Source organism: Engystomops pustulosus, chromosome 7 (assembly GCF_040894005.1).
Source record: "Engystomops pustulosus chromosome 7, aEngPut4.maternal, whole genome shotgun sequence".
Classification (NCBI taxonomy): Eukaryota; Metazoa; Chordata; class Amphibia; order Anura; family Leptodactylidae; genus Engystomops; species Engystomops pustulosus.
This window is the reverse complement of record NC_092417.1, coordinates 20,673,488-20,687,643: the sequence shown is the minus strand read 5'-3', so window position 1 is coordinate 20,687,643 and position 14,156 is coordinate 20,673,488. Positions and strand designations below refer to the sequence as shown.

The 14,156-nt window shown below is 49.0% G+C and overlaps 1 protein-coding gene across 1 annotated transcript in view; it reads right to left on the bottom strand.

Moving 5' to 3' along the window:
* Window positions 1-1,225: 1,225 nt before the first annotated feature.
* Window positions 1,226-14,156, bottom strand: part of LOC140070077 (SLAM family member 5-like) — a 39,030-nt gene continuing 26,099 nt past the window's right edge. Inside the window, exons 5-8 of the mRNA XM_072116409.1 lie at window positions 2,819-2,869; window positions 1,450-1,495; window positions 1,328-1,355; window positions 1,226-1,246 (exon numbers count right to left, since the gene is read on the bottom strand). Coding sequence (XP_071972510.1) covers window positions 1,226-1,246; window positions 1,328-1,355; window positions 1,450-1,495; window positions 2,819-2,869 — 146 coding nt within the window. The remainder of the gene's footprint in view (window positions 1,247-1,327; window positions 1,356-1,449; window positions 1,496-2,818; window positions 2,870-14,156) is intronic.

Sequence of the window (14,156 nt, the reverse complement as noted above, 5' to 3'; positions counted from 1 at the left end):
GCATTTTCAGTCCGTTTAAAAACTCATGCATTTTTAAAAACCGCTTCTGTTTTTGACCATTTTTCCCCAATTATCCTAATAGATAAACAGATTGTAAGCAGCCAAACGCATGGTAAATGGGCAAAAACGGGCAAAAATGGATGCGATTTTAAAACAGTCCGAAAACGGCACGTGTGGCATCAATCACTCTTAGGGTCGGGTGGCCATCTTGGATGAGATCATGCAGATGAGATTTCTGTGTCTATGCAGAGAGAGAGGCTGCAAACTACACAAACTACAAGCTACAAGGAGATAAGTGATCCAGGGGAAGGGGGAGGCACATGTCTGTGAGATGTAGCAGGGCTCACAGTGTAACACTGTTATGGTCTATCAGCCTCTGTGTAATAATCCCATGCATCTCTGATCCGTCTCATCTTTCTATTTGTCAGTGTGTTCGTACAATGTCAGAAGCCAGATGAAAGTGTATATACACCTGTATCCTGATAATGTAACCACATTGCCACCACACAGAACTAGATGGGTCATAATGTGTCTGCTTAGAGAGGCCCCGCCCACACCCTGAGCAGCCAGAAGAGTGATAGGAACTAAAACAGCAAAAAAACTGAGTAAAATTGTAAAATAAGGGGTAAAAATGTTGTGTTAACCTCTCTAGGGGATTGAAATGTGAGAATTTTATTTTGTGGGAAAACCCCTTTAAGGAATGTAGTCTAGAAAAGCAACGAAAGGAATAGGATGGCTCTCACAAGTCTTCAGTAATTCTTTATGCTTTAGGCTGCATTCACAAGAACGTATGGGGGACGTATATTCGGCCAACGTATATACGTCCCCCATACACTTCTATGGGCTCACGGCCCTGTAGGGGAGAGGTACGGCACAGCACACATGCGGGACCGTACCATTCCATAGTTCAGGGTTCCGTAAATTACCACCATCCAGAGCGCTAGAGACCCGTTTGTAACTAGGAGCCATTTAAGACGGGTGTTCTAAAGTCAGGGACCACCTGTACTACCTCATTGTAGAAAATTATAGAAAAATGTCATATATGAATAGAAGACTATGGTTGCACGCAACTGTCCCTCCTCTTTCTTCTTATCGTAGGGCCTTTCTACAGTATGGTGCATGTGGGACATGGTAGGGATATTCCTACCTCATATTAGGCCATTACTACAGAAAACAAAACCTGTAAAGAAAGCTTATTAATGATTGGAAGACGGGTGTATAATGTTCAAAATGGCTGACTCCAGTTCTAGTAAAAAGAGCAACAATGGCAAAAGTTGGGCAGATATTTGGCCTCACACAGGAAGTGGACTTGATCTAAGTAACTTACCTCTTCTGCGTCTTCCTTTGGCTTATATCTAGATAAGGATATAGAATGAGATTGATGTTAGAATAAATGTGTATTTGCAATAATCACAAACTTATAAAAGATAATGAGAGCGTTTTTCTTACTTAGTTTTTCCAAGAGATATTTCGATGAATGTAGATTCTTGAGTTCCTAAGAGAAGAAAAGAACAACAATTTTGTATGACATGTAGAGATGTATTTTGGGTCCAAACTGGCCGACCCCTTAGTGAATAAGTCTTTACTAGAGATGAGCGAGTATACTTGTCCGAGCTTGATGCTCGTTCGAGTATTAAGGTACTCGAAACGGCTCGTTGCTCGGACGAGTATTTCCCCTGCTCGAGAGCGAGCATTTAATTAAAAAAAACACAGTGAAGAACAATGAAGAATAGAATAAAAACAGTGAACACAGGATCATTTAAGAGAAGAACACAGTGAAAAACACAGTGAAAAATAGATTACAGATGTTCGGCACATCTGCTTACCTGTCGGAAGATACGCGCGGAACGGTGCGAACAAAATAGTATGTGAAGAACAATATATATGTGTGAAGAACACATTGAAGAACACGGTGAGCAGGACGGAGACACCGGGGAGCAGCACGGAGACACCTGGGAGCAGCACGGAGACACCGGGGAGCAGCACGGAGACACCGGGGAGCAGCACGGAGACACTGGGGCAGCGGCACGGAGACACTGGGGCAGCGGCACGGAGACACTGGGACCGCGGCACGGAGACACTGGGGCAGCGGCACGGAGACACTGGGGCAGCGGCAGCAGCACGGAGACACTGGGGCAGCGGCAGCAGCACGGAGACACTGGGGCAGCGGCAGCAGCACGGAGACATGAGGCAGCGGCAGCAGCACGGAGACATGGGGCAGCGGCAGCAGCACGGAGACATGGGGCAGCGGCAGCAGCACGGAGACATGGGGCAGCGGCAGCAGCACGGAGACATGGGGCAGCGGCAGCAGCACGGAGACATGGGGCAGCGGCAGCAGCACGGAGACATGGGGCAGCGGCAGCAGCACGGAGACATGGGGCAGCGGCAGCAGCACGGAGACATGGGGCAGCGGCAGCAGCACGGAGACATGGGGCAGGGGCAGCAGCTTTTTCAATTAATTAACACATTTTATTCCCGAACCATGGTCCCTTCGAAAAATGCTCGAGTCTCCCATTGACTTCAGTGGGGTTCGTTATTCGAGACAAGCACTCGAGCATCTGGAAAAGATCGTCTCGAATAACGAGCACTCGAGCATTTTAGTGCTCGCTCATCTCTAGTCTTTACCTATCCCTCACAGATCCTTTCCCATGACCCAACAGTCCACTGATCTGTATCTCTAGGCTATGGCTGGTGATGGAACACGTCCCTATAACAAACTTATTACCAATTGTGTCATAACCTAATCCATGGTGTTGTACTTTGTCATTTGTTTGACATTCACCTCTGTCCTTTGACCGTGTTGGTGATGTTGGCTTACCTGTATCTTGAACAGGAGAACTCAAGTTTTCGTTTTCATTACTCTGGTTACCTGGAAATGACATAAGATGATTATAACATATACAGTGTAAAGGTAAAGTATTGCCATTTATGGAGCATTAGCTAAAGCTATTAGCAATAACAAATAAGAATGGGTTAACAAAAAATATTTTATATGAATCTCTCTCTTTTTCGGACGGTCTCGGGCTCTCTGTGCCTGACTGTCGTCTCTGGCTCTCTGTGCCTGACTGTCGTCTCTGGCTCTCTGTGCCTGACTGTCGTCTCTGGCTCTCTGTGCCTGACTGTCGTCTCTGGCTCTCTGTGCCTGACTGTCGTCTCTGGCTCTCTGTGCCTGACTGTCGTCTCTGGCTCTCTGTGCCTGACTGTCGTCTCTGGCTCTCTGTGCCTGACTGTCGTCTCTGGCTCTCTGTGCCTGACTGTCGTCTCTGGCTCTCTGTGCCTGACTGTCGTCTCTGGCTCTCTGTGCCTGACTGTCGTCTCTGGCTCTCTGTGCCTGACTGTCGTCTCTGGCTCTCTGTGCCTGACTGTCGTCTCTGGCTCTCTGTGCCTGACTGTCGTCTCTGGCTCTCTGTGCCTGACTGTCGTCTCTGGCTCTCTGTGCCTGACTGTCGTCTCTGGCTCTCTGTGCCTGACTGTCGTCTCTGCCTCTCTGTGCCTGACTGTCGTCTCTGCCTCTCTGTGCCTGACTGTCGTCTCTGCCTCTCTGTGCCTGACTGTCGTCTCTGGCTCTCTGTGCCTGACTGTCGTCTCTGGCTCTCTGTGCCTGACTGTCGTCTCTGGCTCTCTGTGCCTGACTGTCGTCTCTGGCTCTCTGTGCCTGACTGTCGTCTCTGGCTCTCTGTGCCTGACTGTCGTCTCTGGCTCTCTGTGCCTGACTGTCGTCTCTGGCTCTCTGTGCCTGACTGTCGTCTCTGCCTCTCTGTGCCTGACTGTCGTCTCTGCCTCTCTGTGCCTGACTGTCGTCTCTGCCTCTCTGTGCCTGACTGTCGTCTCTGCCTCTCTGTGCCTGACTGTCGTCTCTGCCTCTCTGTGCCTGACTGTCGTCTCTGCCTCTCTGTGCCTGACTGTCGTCTCTGCCTCTCTGTGCCTGACTGTCGTCTCTGCCTCTCTGTGCCTGACTGTCGTCTCTGCCTCTCTGTGCCTGACTGTCGTCTCTGGCTCTCTGTGCCTGACTGTCGTCTCTGGCTCTCTGTGCCTGACTGTCGTCTCTGGCTCTCTGTGCCTGACTGTCGTCTCTGCCTCTCTGTGCCTGACTGTCGTCTCTGCCTCTCTGTGCCTGACTGTCGTCTCTGCCTCTCTGTGCCTGACTGTCGTCTCTGCCTCTCTGTGCCTGACTGTCGTCTCTGCCTCTCTGTGCCTGACTGTCGTCTCTGCCTCTCTGTGCCTGACTGTCGTCTCTGCCTCTCTGTGCCTGACTGTCGTCTCTGCCTCTCTGTGCCTGACTGTCGTCTCTGCCTCTCTGTGCCTGACTGTCGTCTCTGCCTCTCTGTGCCTGACTGTCGTCTCTGCCTCTCTGTGCCTGACTGTCGTCTCTGCCTCTCTGTGCCTGACTGTCGTCTCTGCCTCTCTGTGCCTGACTGTCGTCTCTGCCTCTCTGTGCCTGACTGTCGTCTCTGCCTCTCTGTGCCTGACTGTCGTCTCTGCCTCTCTGTGCCTGACTGTCGTCTCTGCCTCTCTGTGCCTGACTGTCGTCTCTGCCTCTCTGTGCCTGACTGTCGTCTCTGCCTCTCTGTGCCTGACTGTCGTCTCTGCCTCTCTGTGCCTGACTGTCGTCTCTGCCTCTCTGTGCCTGACTGTCGTCTCTGCCTCTCTGTGCCTGACTGTCGTCTCTGCCTCTCTGTGCCTGACTGTCGTCTCTGCCTCTCTGTGCCTGACTGTCGTCTCTGCCTCTCTGTGCCTGACTGTCGTCTCTGCCTCTCTGTGCCTGACTGTCGTCTCTGCCTCTCTGTGCCTGACTGTCGTCTCTGCCTCTCTGTGCCTGACTGTCGTCTCTGCCTCTCTGTGCCTGACTGTCGTCTCTGCCTCTCTGTGCCTGACTGTCGTCTCTGCCTCTCTGTGCCTGACTGTCGTCTCTGCCTCTCTGTGCCTGACTGTCGTCTCTGCCTCTCTGTGCCTGACTGTCGTCTCTGCCTCTCTGTGCCTGACTGTCGTCTCTGCCTCTCTGTGCCTGACTGTCGTCTCTGCCTCTCTGTGCCTGACTGTCGTCTCTGCCTCTCTGTGCCTGACTGTCGTCTCTGCCTCTCTGTGCCTGACTGTCGTCTCTGCCTCTCTGTGCCTGACTGTCGTCTCTGCCTCTCTGTGCCTGACTGTCGTCTCTGCCTCTCTGTGCCTGACTGTCGTCTCTGCCTCTCTGTGCCTGACTGTCGTCTCTGCCTCTCTGTGCCTGACTGTCGTCTCTGCCTCTCTGTGCCTGACTGTCGTCTCTGCCTCTCTGTGCCTGACTGTCGTCTCTGCCTCTCTGTGCCTGACTGTCGTCTCTGCCTCTCTGTGCCTGACTGTCGTCTCTGCCTCTCTGTGCCTGACTGTCGTCTCTGCCTCTCTGTGCCTGACTGTCGTCTCTGCCTCTCTGTGCCTGACTGTCGTCTCTGCCTCTCTGTGCCTGACTGTCGTCTCTGCCTCTCTGTGCCTGACTGTCGTCTCTGCCTCTCTGTGCCTGACTGTCGTCTCTGCCTCTCTGTGCCTGACTGTCGTCTCTGCCTCTCTGTGCCTGACTGTCGTCTCTGCCTCTCTGTGCCTGACTGTGTCTGTCTCTCTGGGCAGTGAGGGAGAACTAGACCAGGGGGCAGGGAGGGGGAACTAGACCTGGGGGCAGGGAGGGGGAACTAGACCAGGGGGCAGGGAGGGGGAACTAGACCAGGGGGCAGGGAGGGGGAACTAGACCTGGGGACAGGGAGGGGGAACTAGACCAGGGGGCAGGGAGGGGGAACTAGACCTAGGGGCATGGAGGGGGAACTAGACCTAGGGGCAGGGAGGGGGAACTAGACCTAGGGGCAGGGAGGGGGAACTAGACCTGGGGGCAGAGGGGGGACTAGACCTGGGGGCAGAGGGGGGACTAGACCTGGGGGCAGAGGGGGGGGGGGACTAGACCTGGGGGCAGAGGGGGGGGGCTAAACCTGGGGACAGGGGTTACTAGACCTGGGGGCAGGGGGGACTATACCTGGGGGCAGGGGGGGATTTAACTTTGGGGTTTTGCTTTGTAAGACCTGAGGTGGTTTGCTGTGTGAGAAGAGGGTGGCATGCATGGAGGGGACTGTCTGAGTGAGGAGAGAGAGACGATGTGGGTGGGGGGTAGTTGTCTATGGAGGCGGTGGGAGAGCAGTTTTATGAAAGTTATGAAAAATGGAGGATTTTTCCTCAGCCGCCCCTTACATTCATATTCCAGACCTGCTATTGTTGAGCTGTCTTTTCTTTTATCTATAAAATTATAGTAGTTATATTCTTGTACATAGGAGGCAGTATTATAGTAGTTATATTCTTGTACATAGGGGGCAGTATTATAGTAGTTATATTCCTGTACATAAGGGGCAGTATTATAGTAGTTATATTCCTGTACATAGGGGGCAGTATTATAGTAGTTATATTCCTGTACATAGGGGACAGTATTATAGTAGTTATATTCTTGTACATAGGGGGCAGTATTATAGTAGTTATATTCTTGTACATAGGGGGCAGTATTATAGTAGTTATATTCTTGTACATAGGGGGCAGTATTATAATAGTTATATTCTTGTACATAGGGGGCAGTATTATAGTAGTTATATTCCTGTACATAGGGAGCAGTATTATAGTAGTTATATTCTTGTACATAGGGGGCAGTATTATAGTAGTTATATTCTTGTACATAGGGGGCAGTATTATAGTAGTTATATTCTTGTACATAGGGGGCAGTATTATAGTAGTTATATTCTTGTACATAGGGGGCAGTATTATAGTAGTTATATTCCTGTACATAGGGGGCAGTATTATAGTAGTTATATTCCTGTACATAGGGGGCAGTATTATAGTAGTTATATTCTTGTACATAGGGGCAGTATTATAGTAGTTATATTCTTGTACATAGGGGGCAGTATTATAGTAGTTATATTCTTGTACATAGGGGGCAGTATTATAGTAGTTATATTCTTGTACATAGGGGGCAGTATTATAGTAGTTATATTCTTGTACATAGGGGGCAGTATTATAGTAGTTATATTCCTGTACATAGGGGGCAGTATTATAGTAGTTATATTCTTGTACATAGGGGGCAGTATTATAGTAGTTATATTCCTGTACATACGGGGCAGTATTATAGTAGTTATATTCTTGTACATAGGGGCAGTATTATAATAGTTATATTCTTGTACATAGGGGCAGTATTATAATAGTTATATTCCTGTACATAGGGGGCAGTATTATGGTAGTTATATTCTTGTACATAGGGGGCGGTATTATAGTAGTTATATTCTTGTACATAGGGGGCAGTATTATAATAGTTATATTCTTGTACATAGGGGGCAGTATTATAATAGTTATATTCTTATACATAGGGGGCTGTAGTATTATAGTAGTTATATTCTTGTACATAGGGGGCGGTATTATAGTAGTTATATTCTTGTACATAGGGGGCAGTATTATATTAGTTATATTCCTGAACATAGTAGGCAGTATTATAGTAGTTATATTCCTGTACATAGGGGCAGTATTATAGTAGATATATTCTTGTACATAGGGGGGAGTATTATAGTAGCTATATTCTTGTACATAGGGGGCAGTATTATAGTAGTTATATTCTTGTACATAGGGGGCAGTATTATAGTAGTTATATTCTTGTACATAGGGGGCAGTATTATAGTAGTTATATTCTTGTACATAGGGGGAAGTATTATAGTAGTTATATTCTAGCACATAGGAGGCAGTATTATAGTAGTTATATTCCTTTACATAGGGGGCAGTATTATAATAGTTATTTTCTTGTACATAGGGGCAGTATTATAGGAGTTATATTCCTGTACATAGGGGGCAGTATTATAATAGTTATATTCTTGTACATAGGGGGCAGTATTATATTAGTTATATTCTTGTACATAGGGGCAGTATTATAGTAGTTATATTCCTGTACATAGGGGGCAGTATTATGGTAGTTATATTCTTGTACATAGGGGGCGGTATTATAGTAGTTATATTCTTGTACATAGGGGGCAGTATTATAGTAGTTATATTCTTGTACATAGGGGCAGTATTATAGTAGTTATATTCCTGTACATAGGGGGCAGTATTATAGTAGTTATATTCTTGTACATAGGGGCAGTATTATAGTAGTTATATTCTTGTACACAGGGGGCAGTATTATAGTAGTTATATTCCTGTACATAGGGGGCAGTATTATAGTAGTTATATTCTTGTACATAGGGGGCAGTATTATAGTAGTTATGTTCCTGTACATAGGGGGCAGTATTATAGTAGTTATATTCTTGTACATAGGAGGCAGTATTATAGTAGTTATATTCTTGTACATAGGGGCAGTATTATAGTAGTTATAATCCTGTACATAGGGGGCAGTATTATAGTAGTTATATTCTTGTACATAGGGGGCAGTATTATAGTAGTTATATTCTTGTACATAGGGGGCAGTATTATAGTAGTTATATTCTTGTACATAGGGGGCAGTATTATAGTAGTTATATTCCTGTACATAGGGGGCAGTATTATAGTAGTTATATTCTTGTACATAGGGGGCAGTATTATAGTAGTTATATTCTTGTACATAGGGGACAGTATTATAGTAGTTATATTCTTGTACATAGGAGGCAGTATTATAGTAGTTATATTCTTGTACATAGGGGGCAGTATTATAGTAGTTATGTTCCTGTACATAGGGTGCAGTATTATAGTAGTTATATTCTTGCACATAGGGGGCAGTATTATAGTAGTTATATTCTTGTACATAGGGGCAGTATTATAGTGGTTATATTCTTGTACATAGGGGTAGTATACACTTTGAATTTTTCTTCTAGACCCCCTGGTTGCAGAGATATCATTCCCAGTTTCTGACCATTGTAATTTGTGTTTGGTCAGAGAGGAGGGGCTGGGGCTTGAGGCGTGTGTTATGCTAATCTTCTCTCATACTGTCCAATTAGACGCCTGACTGTCGTCTCTGGCTCTCTGTGCCTGACTGTCGTCTCTGGCTCTCTGTGCCTGACTGTCGTCTCTGGCTCTCTGTGCCTGACTGTCGTCTCTGGCTCTCTGTGCCTGACTGTCGTCTCTGGCTCTCTGTGCCTGACTGTCGTCTCTGGCTCTCTGTGCCTGACTGTCGTCTCTGCCTCTCTGTGCCTGACTGTCGTCTCTGCCTCTCTGTGCCTGACTGTCGTCTCTGGCTCTCTGTGCCTGACTGTCGTCTCTGGCTCTCTGTGCCTGACTGTCGTCTCTGGCTCTCTGTGCCTGACTGTCGTCTCTGGCTCTCTGTGCCTGACTGTCGTCTCTGGCTCTCTGTGCCTGACTGTCGTCTCTGGCTCTCTGTGCCTGACTGTCGTCTCTGCCTCTCTGTGCCTGACTGTCGTCTCTGCCTCTCTGTGCCTGACTGTCGTCTCTGCCTCTCTGTGCCTGACTGTCGTCTCTGCCTCTCTGTGCCTGACTGTCGTCTCTGCCTCTCTGTGCCTGACTGTCGTCTCTGCCTCTCTGTGCCTGACTGTCGTCTCTGCCTCTCTGTGCCTGACTGTCGTCTCTGCCTCTCTGTGCCTGACTGTCGTCTCTGCCTCTCTGTGCCTGACTGTCGTCTCTGCCTCTCTGTGCCTGACTGTCGTCTCTGCCTCTCTGTGCCTGACTGTCGTCTCTGCCTCTCTGTGCCTGACTGTCGTCTCTGCCTCTCTGTGCCTGACTGTCGTCTCTGCCTCTCTGTGCCTGACTGTCGTCTCTGCCTCTCTGTGCCTGACTGTCGTCTCTGCCTCTCTGTGCCTGACTGTCGTCTCTGCCTCTCTGTGCCTGACTGTCGTCTCTGCCTCTCTGTGCCTGACTGTCGTCTCTGCCTCTCTGTGCCTGACTGTCGTCTCTGCCTCTCTGTGCCTGACTGTCGTCTCTGCCTCTCTGTGCCTGACTGTCGTCTCTGCCTCTCTGTGCCTGACTGTCGTCTCTGCCTCTCTGTGCCTGACTGTCGTCTCTGCCTCTCTGTGCCTGACTGTCGTCTCTGCCTCTCTGTGCCTGACTGTCGTCTCTGCCTCTCTGTGCCTGACTGTCGTCTCTGCCTCTCTGTGCCTGACTGTCGTCTCTGCCTCTCTGTGCCTGACTGTCGTCTCTGCCTCTCTGTGCCTGACTGTCGTCTCTGCCTCTCTGTGCCTGACTGTCGTCTCTGCCTCTCTGTGCCTGACTGTCGTCTCTGCCTCTCTGTGCCTGACTGTCGTCTCTGCCTCTCTGTGCCTGACTGTCGTCTCTGCCTCTCTGTGCCTGACTGTCGTCTCTGCCTCTCTGTGCCTGACTGTCGTCTCTGCCTCTCTGTGCCTGACTGTCGTCTCTGCCTCTCTGTGCCTGACTGTCGTCTCTGCCTCTCTGTGCCTGACTGTCGTCTCTGCCTCTCTGTGCCTGACTGTCGTCTCTGCCTCTCTGTGCCTGACTGTCGTCTCTGCCTCTCTGTGCCTGACTGTCGTCTCTGCCTCTCTGTGCCTGACTGTCGTCTCTGCCTCTCTGTGCCTGACTGTCGTCTCTGCCTCTCTGTGCCTGACTGTCGTCTCTGCCTCTCTGTGCCTGACTGTCGTCTCTGCCTCTCTGTGCCTGACTGTCGTCTCTGCCTCTCTGTGCCTGACTGTCGTCTCTGCCTCTCTGTGCCTGACTGTCGTCTCTGCCTCTCTGTGCCTGACTGTCGTCTCTGCCTCTCTGTGCCTGACTGTGTCTGTCTCTCTGGGCAGTGAGGGGGAACTAGACCAGGGGGCAGGGAGGGGGAACTAGACCTGGGGGCAGGGAGGGGGAACTAGACCAGGGGGCAGGGAGGGGGAACTAGACCAGGGGGCAGGGAGGGGGAACTAGACCTGGGGACAGGGAGGGGGAACTAGACCAGGGGGCAGGGAGGGGGAACTAGACCTAGGGGCATGGAGGGGGAACTAGACCTAGGGGCAGGGAGGGGGAACTAGACCTAGGGGCAGGGAGGGGGAACTAGACCTGGGGGCAGAGGGGGGACTAGACCTGGGGGCAGAGGGGGGACTAGACCTGGGGGCAGAGGGGGGGGGGACTAGACCTGGGGGCAGAGGGGGGGGCTAAACCTGGGGACAGGGGTTACTAGACCTGGGGGCAGGGGGGACTATACCTGGGGGCAGGGGGGGATTTAACTTTGGGGTTTTGCTTTGTAAGACCTGAGGTGGTTTGCTGTGTGAGAAGAGGGTGGCATGCATGGAGGGGACTGTCTGAGTGAGGAGAGAGAGACGATGTGGGTGGGGGGTAGTTGTCTATGGAGGCGGTGGGAGAGCAGTTTTATGGAAGTTATGAAAAATGGAGGATTTTTCCTCAGCCGCCCCTTACATTCATATTCCAGACCTGCTATTGTTGAGCTGTCTTTTCTTTTATCTATAAAATTATAGTAGTTATATTCTTGTACATAGGAGGCAGTATTATAGTAGTTATATTCTTGTACATAGGGGGCAGTATTATAGTAGTTATATTCCTGTACATAAGGGGCAGTATTATAGTAGTTATATTCCTGTACATAGGGGGCAATTTTTATTAGTAAAAAACAAACATAAATACAGAAATACTTTTCCATCAAAATAAATCATAGATCATTCAGTATAAATCATACATGTTCATAAAAAATAAAATGTATATTAAATGTAACTTAAGAGTCCATTTTAGCTGAAAGGGAAACAAAAAAACAGAAAAAAAACAAATGCTTCCACATTATATAATCAGACATATTTCACTCCAGATGAATGTTCCTCCAAAGTCTTATATTCTCCCCCTTTTTCCTGACCTCTAATGACCGGATCCACCTGAGCTCGGACATGATGAGACTTATGGCCTTATGATGGTGGAAGTCCTCGCTATGGATGGACACTCTGGTTCTCATGTGCCAGTGGTAGTACTTGATGACCTGGATCACTATATACATGGTCTCCTGGTTGGTGTTACTTACAGTATGTGTCACACCATAGAGGATCTCTGGGTACCTGAGGGACTGCAGTGATGTTAGTCTTAGCTTGGTGGATATGTCACGCCAGATATTCCGTCCACCCCAGCACTCTGATATAAAATGGACCATAGTCTCCTCTGTCTGACACCCGAGGGGACACATACGATCTACCATACTGAGGAACTTAAGATTCCCCCTGACAAACAGTTTCCCCTGTAATGAGAGCCAGGCGATGTCACGAAACTTATGGGGCAGCCTCCGACCATTCAGAAACCTCAGGCTGTCCTTTAGGGTGGTGGTTGGACAGTCTGGAAGTGCCAGCTGCAGAGAATAGAAGGTCCTACAGACTCTGGAGTACAGATCTCTCCTGGTATTACTTTCAATAAAAGACTTATCTATCCCCCATTTCCGTAAACACCTGAGACCATACTCCAGATACTGGGGGAGGAAGCCAGGAGTCCATCGGCCCCTCTTGAGACTGCCGCCTCGCACCCAAGACTCTGCAAAAGGCAATATCCAGTCCCTGACACTACTTACCCACAGGAGACCATTATTTGAGTCCAGGCTACCGAAATTAACTTTCAGAAACACTGAGTCAAAGAAGACCCTTGGATTTAACATATCCAGCCCACCCTCTCTCCTCTGCAGGTAGGTGATCCCTCTTTTTACTGGGTTCAACCTGTTCCCCCATAAAAGTTGGAAGAACAGGCTAAAGAGCCTAGCGGAGGAAGATTCTGGCAAAGGAAAGACAACAGAGACGTAGAGGAAGACAGGGACCAGGTAAGTCTTCAGCAGAGCAACCCTTTCTCTATAGGTCAGCCTCCAGTTCTTCCATCGCTGAACCTTTACATTTCCGGCTTCCAACTTCTCCCCCCAATTTAGTGCAGAATTATCTTCCCTCCCGAATTTAACCCCAAGGATTTTAATATGGGTGGAGGCCTTTACAAACTGTGGCAGATCAAAGCCAGGAGCAGTATCCAATGTCCAGAAAGCTTGACTCTTCTCAAGATTGACCAGAGACCCGGAGGCCTCTGAGTAACTTCTGATGGCTGCAGACAACATCTCCACCTCACGAGGTTCAGATATCACCACAGTCACATCATCCGCGTAGGCAACAACATCCAGGGGCAAGCAATGGGGGACCTGCACCCCCTGAAAATCACACCGCTGCAGTGATCTCAGGAATGGATCTATAGCAAACACATACAGCAGTGGACTCAGGGGGCAGCCCTGCCTCACCCCCGCCTCTACCCTGAAAGTGTCACCCTGCCAACCATTGATCAGAGGAAAGCTCTTCGCCTCTCTATATAAAGTTCTCAGCCAATCCACAAATTCTCCCGGAATACCGTACTTTGATAAAGTTGCCCATAGATAATCGTGGTCAACCCTGTCAAAGGCTTTAGCCTGGTCCAGACCTACAACATATCTCCCACACCTCAGAGCTTTACATCTCTCAAACATCTCCCTTATCGAGAGGACTGCTCCAGAGATGTTCCGCCCTCTTACTGTGCCGTACTGAGAGCCTGCCAACAGTGCCGGGGACAAACAGACTAATCTAGAAAAGAGGATTTTTGCCAGAATTTTCCTATCAACATTCAAGAGGGCGATGGGCCTCCAGTTCTTGATGTCACTTGGCTCTTTCCCTTTGGACAGCAGAATTAGCGATGAGACCCTCATGGATGGAGGCATCAGGTGATTTTCTAGACAATTTCTGTAAACATCCACAAGGATTGGAGCCAAGAGGTCTCTGAACTTCTTATAAAATTCTGCTGTAATACCATCTGGACCTGGTGCCTTCTTCAGATGTAACTTATCAATGGCCTCTTTTATCTCCTCCACTGTTATTTCTGCTGTCAAAGGAGAAAAGTCCAATTCTCTAGTATCAGGGCCTGGAGTTGCCTCCAAGAATTGGGTCACTTTTTCATTATCCAAAGCCTTCTTCTGAAACAAGTCAGTATAGTACGATCTCACCACTCCCAGGATACCCTCCCGAGACTCTTGTAAAACACCCTGGGAGTCAGTGAGACCTGCGATCAGTTTCTTCTCTACACGCTCCCGGCAATTCTCAAATGGATCCGGTGCCCCTCGGGTTCCATAGTCCCTTTCCACTACCAGGGAGGTGTACCTACTGTACTGATACTGTCTTATCTCAGATTTCAGCCGGTCAATCCTTTGTTGGTCATCCCCACCCGCCGAATAGAGTGACTCCAATTCTTTACGCAGTCTCAGA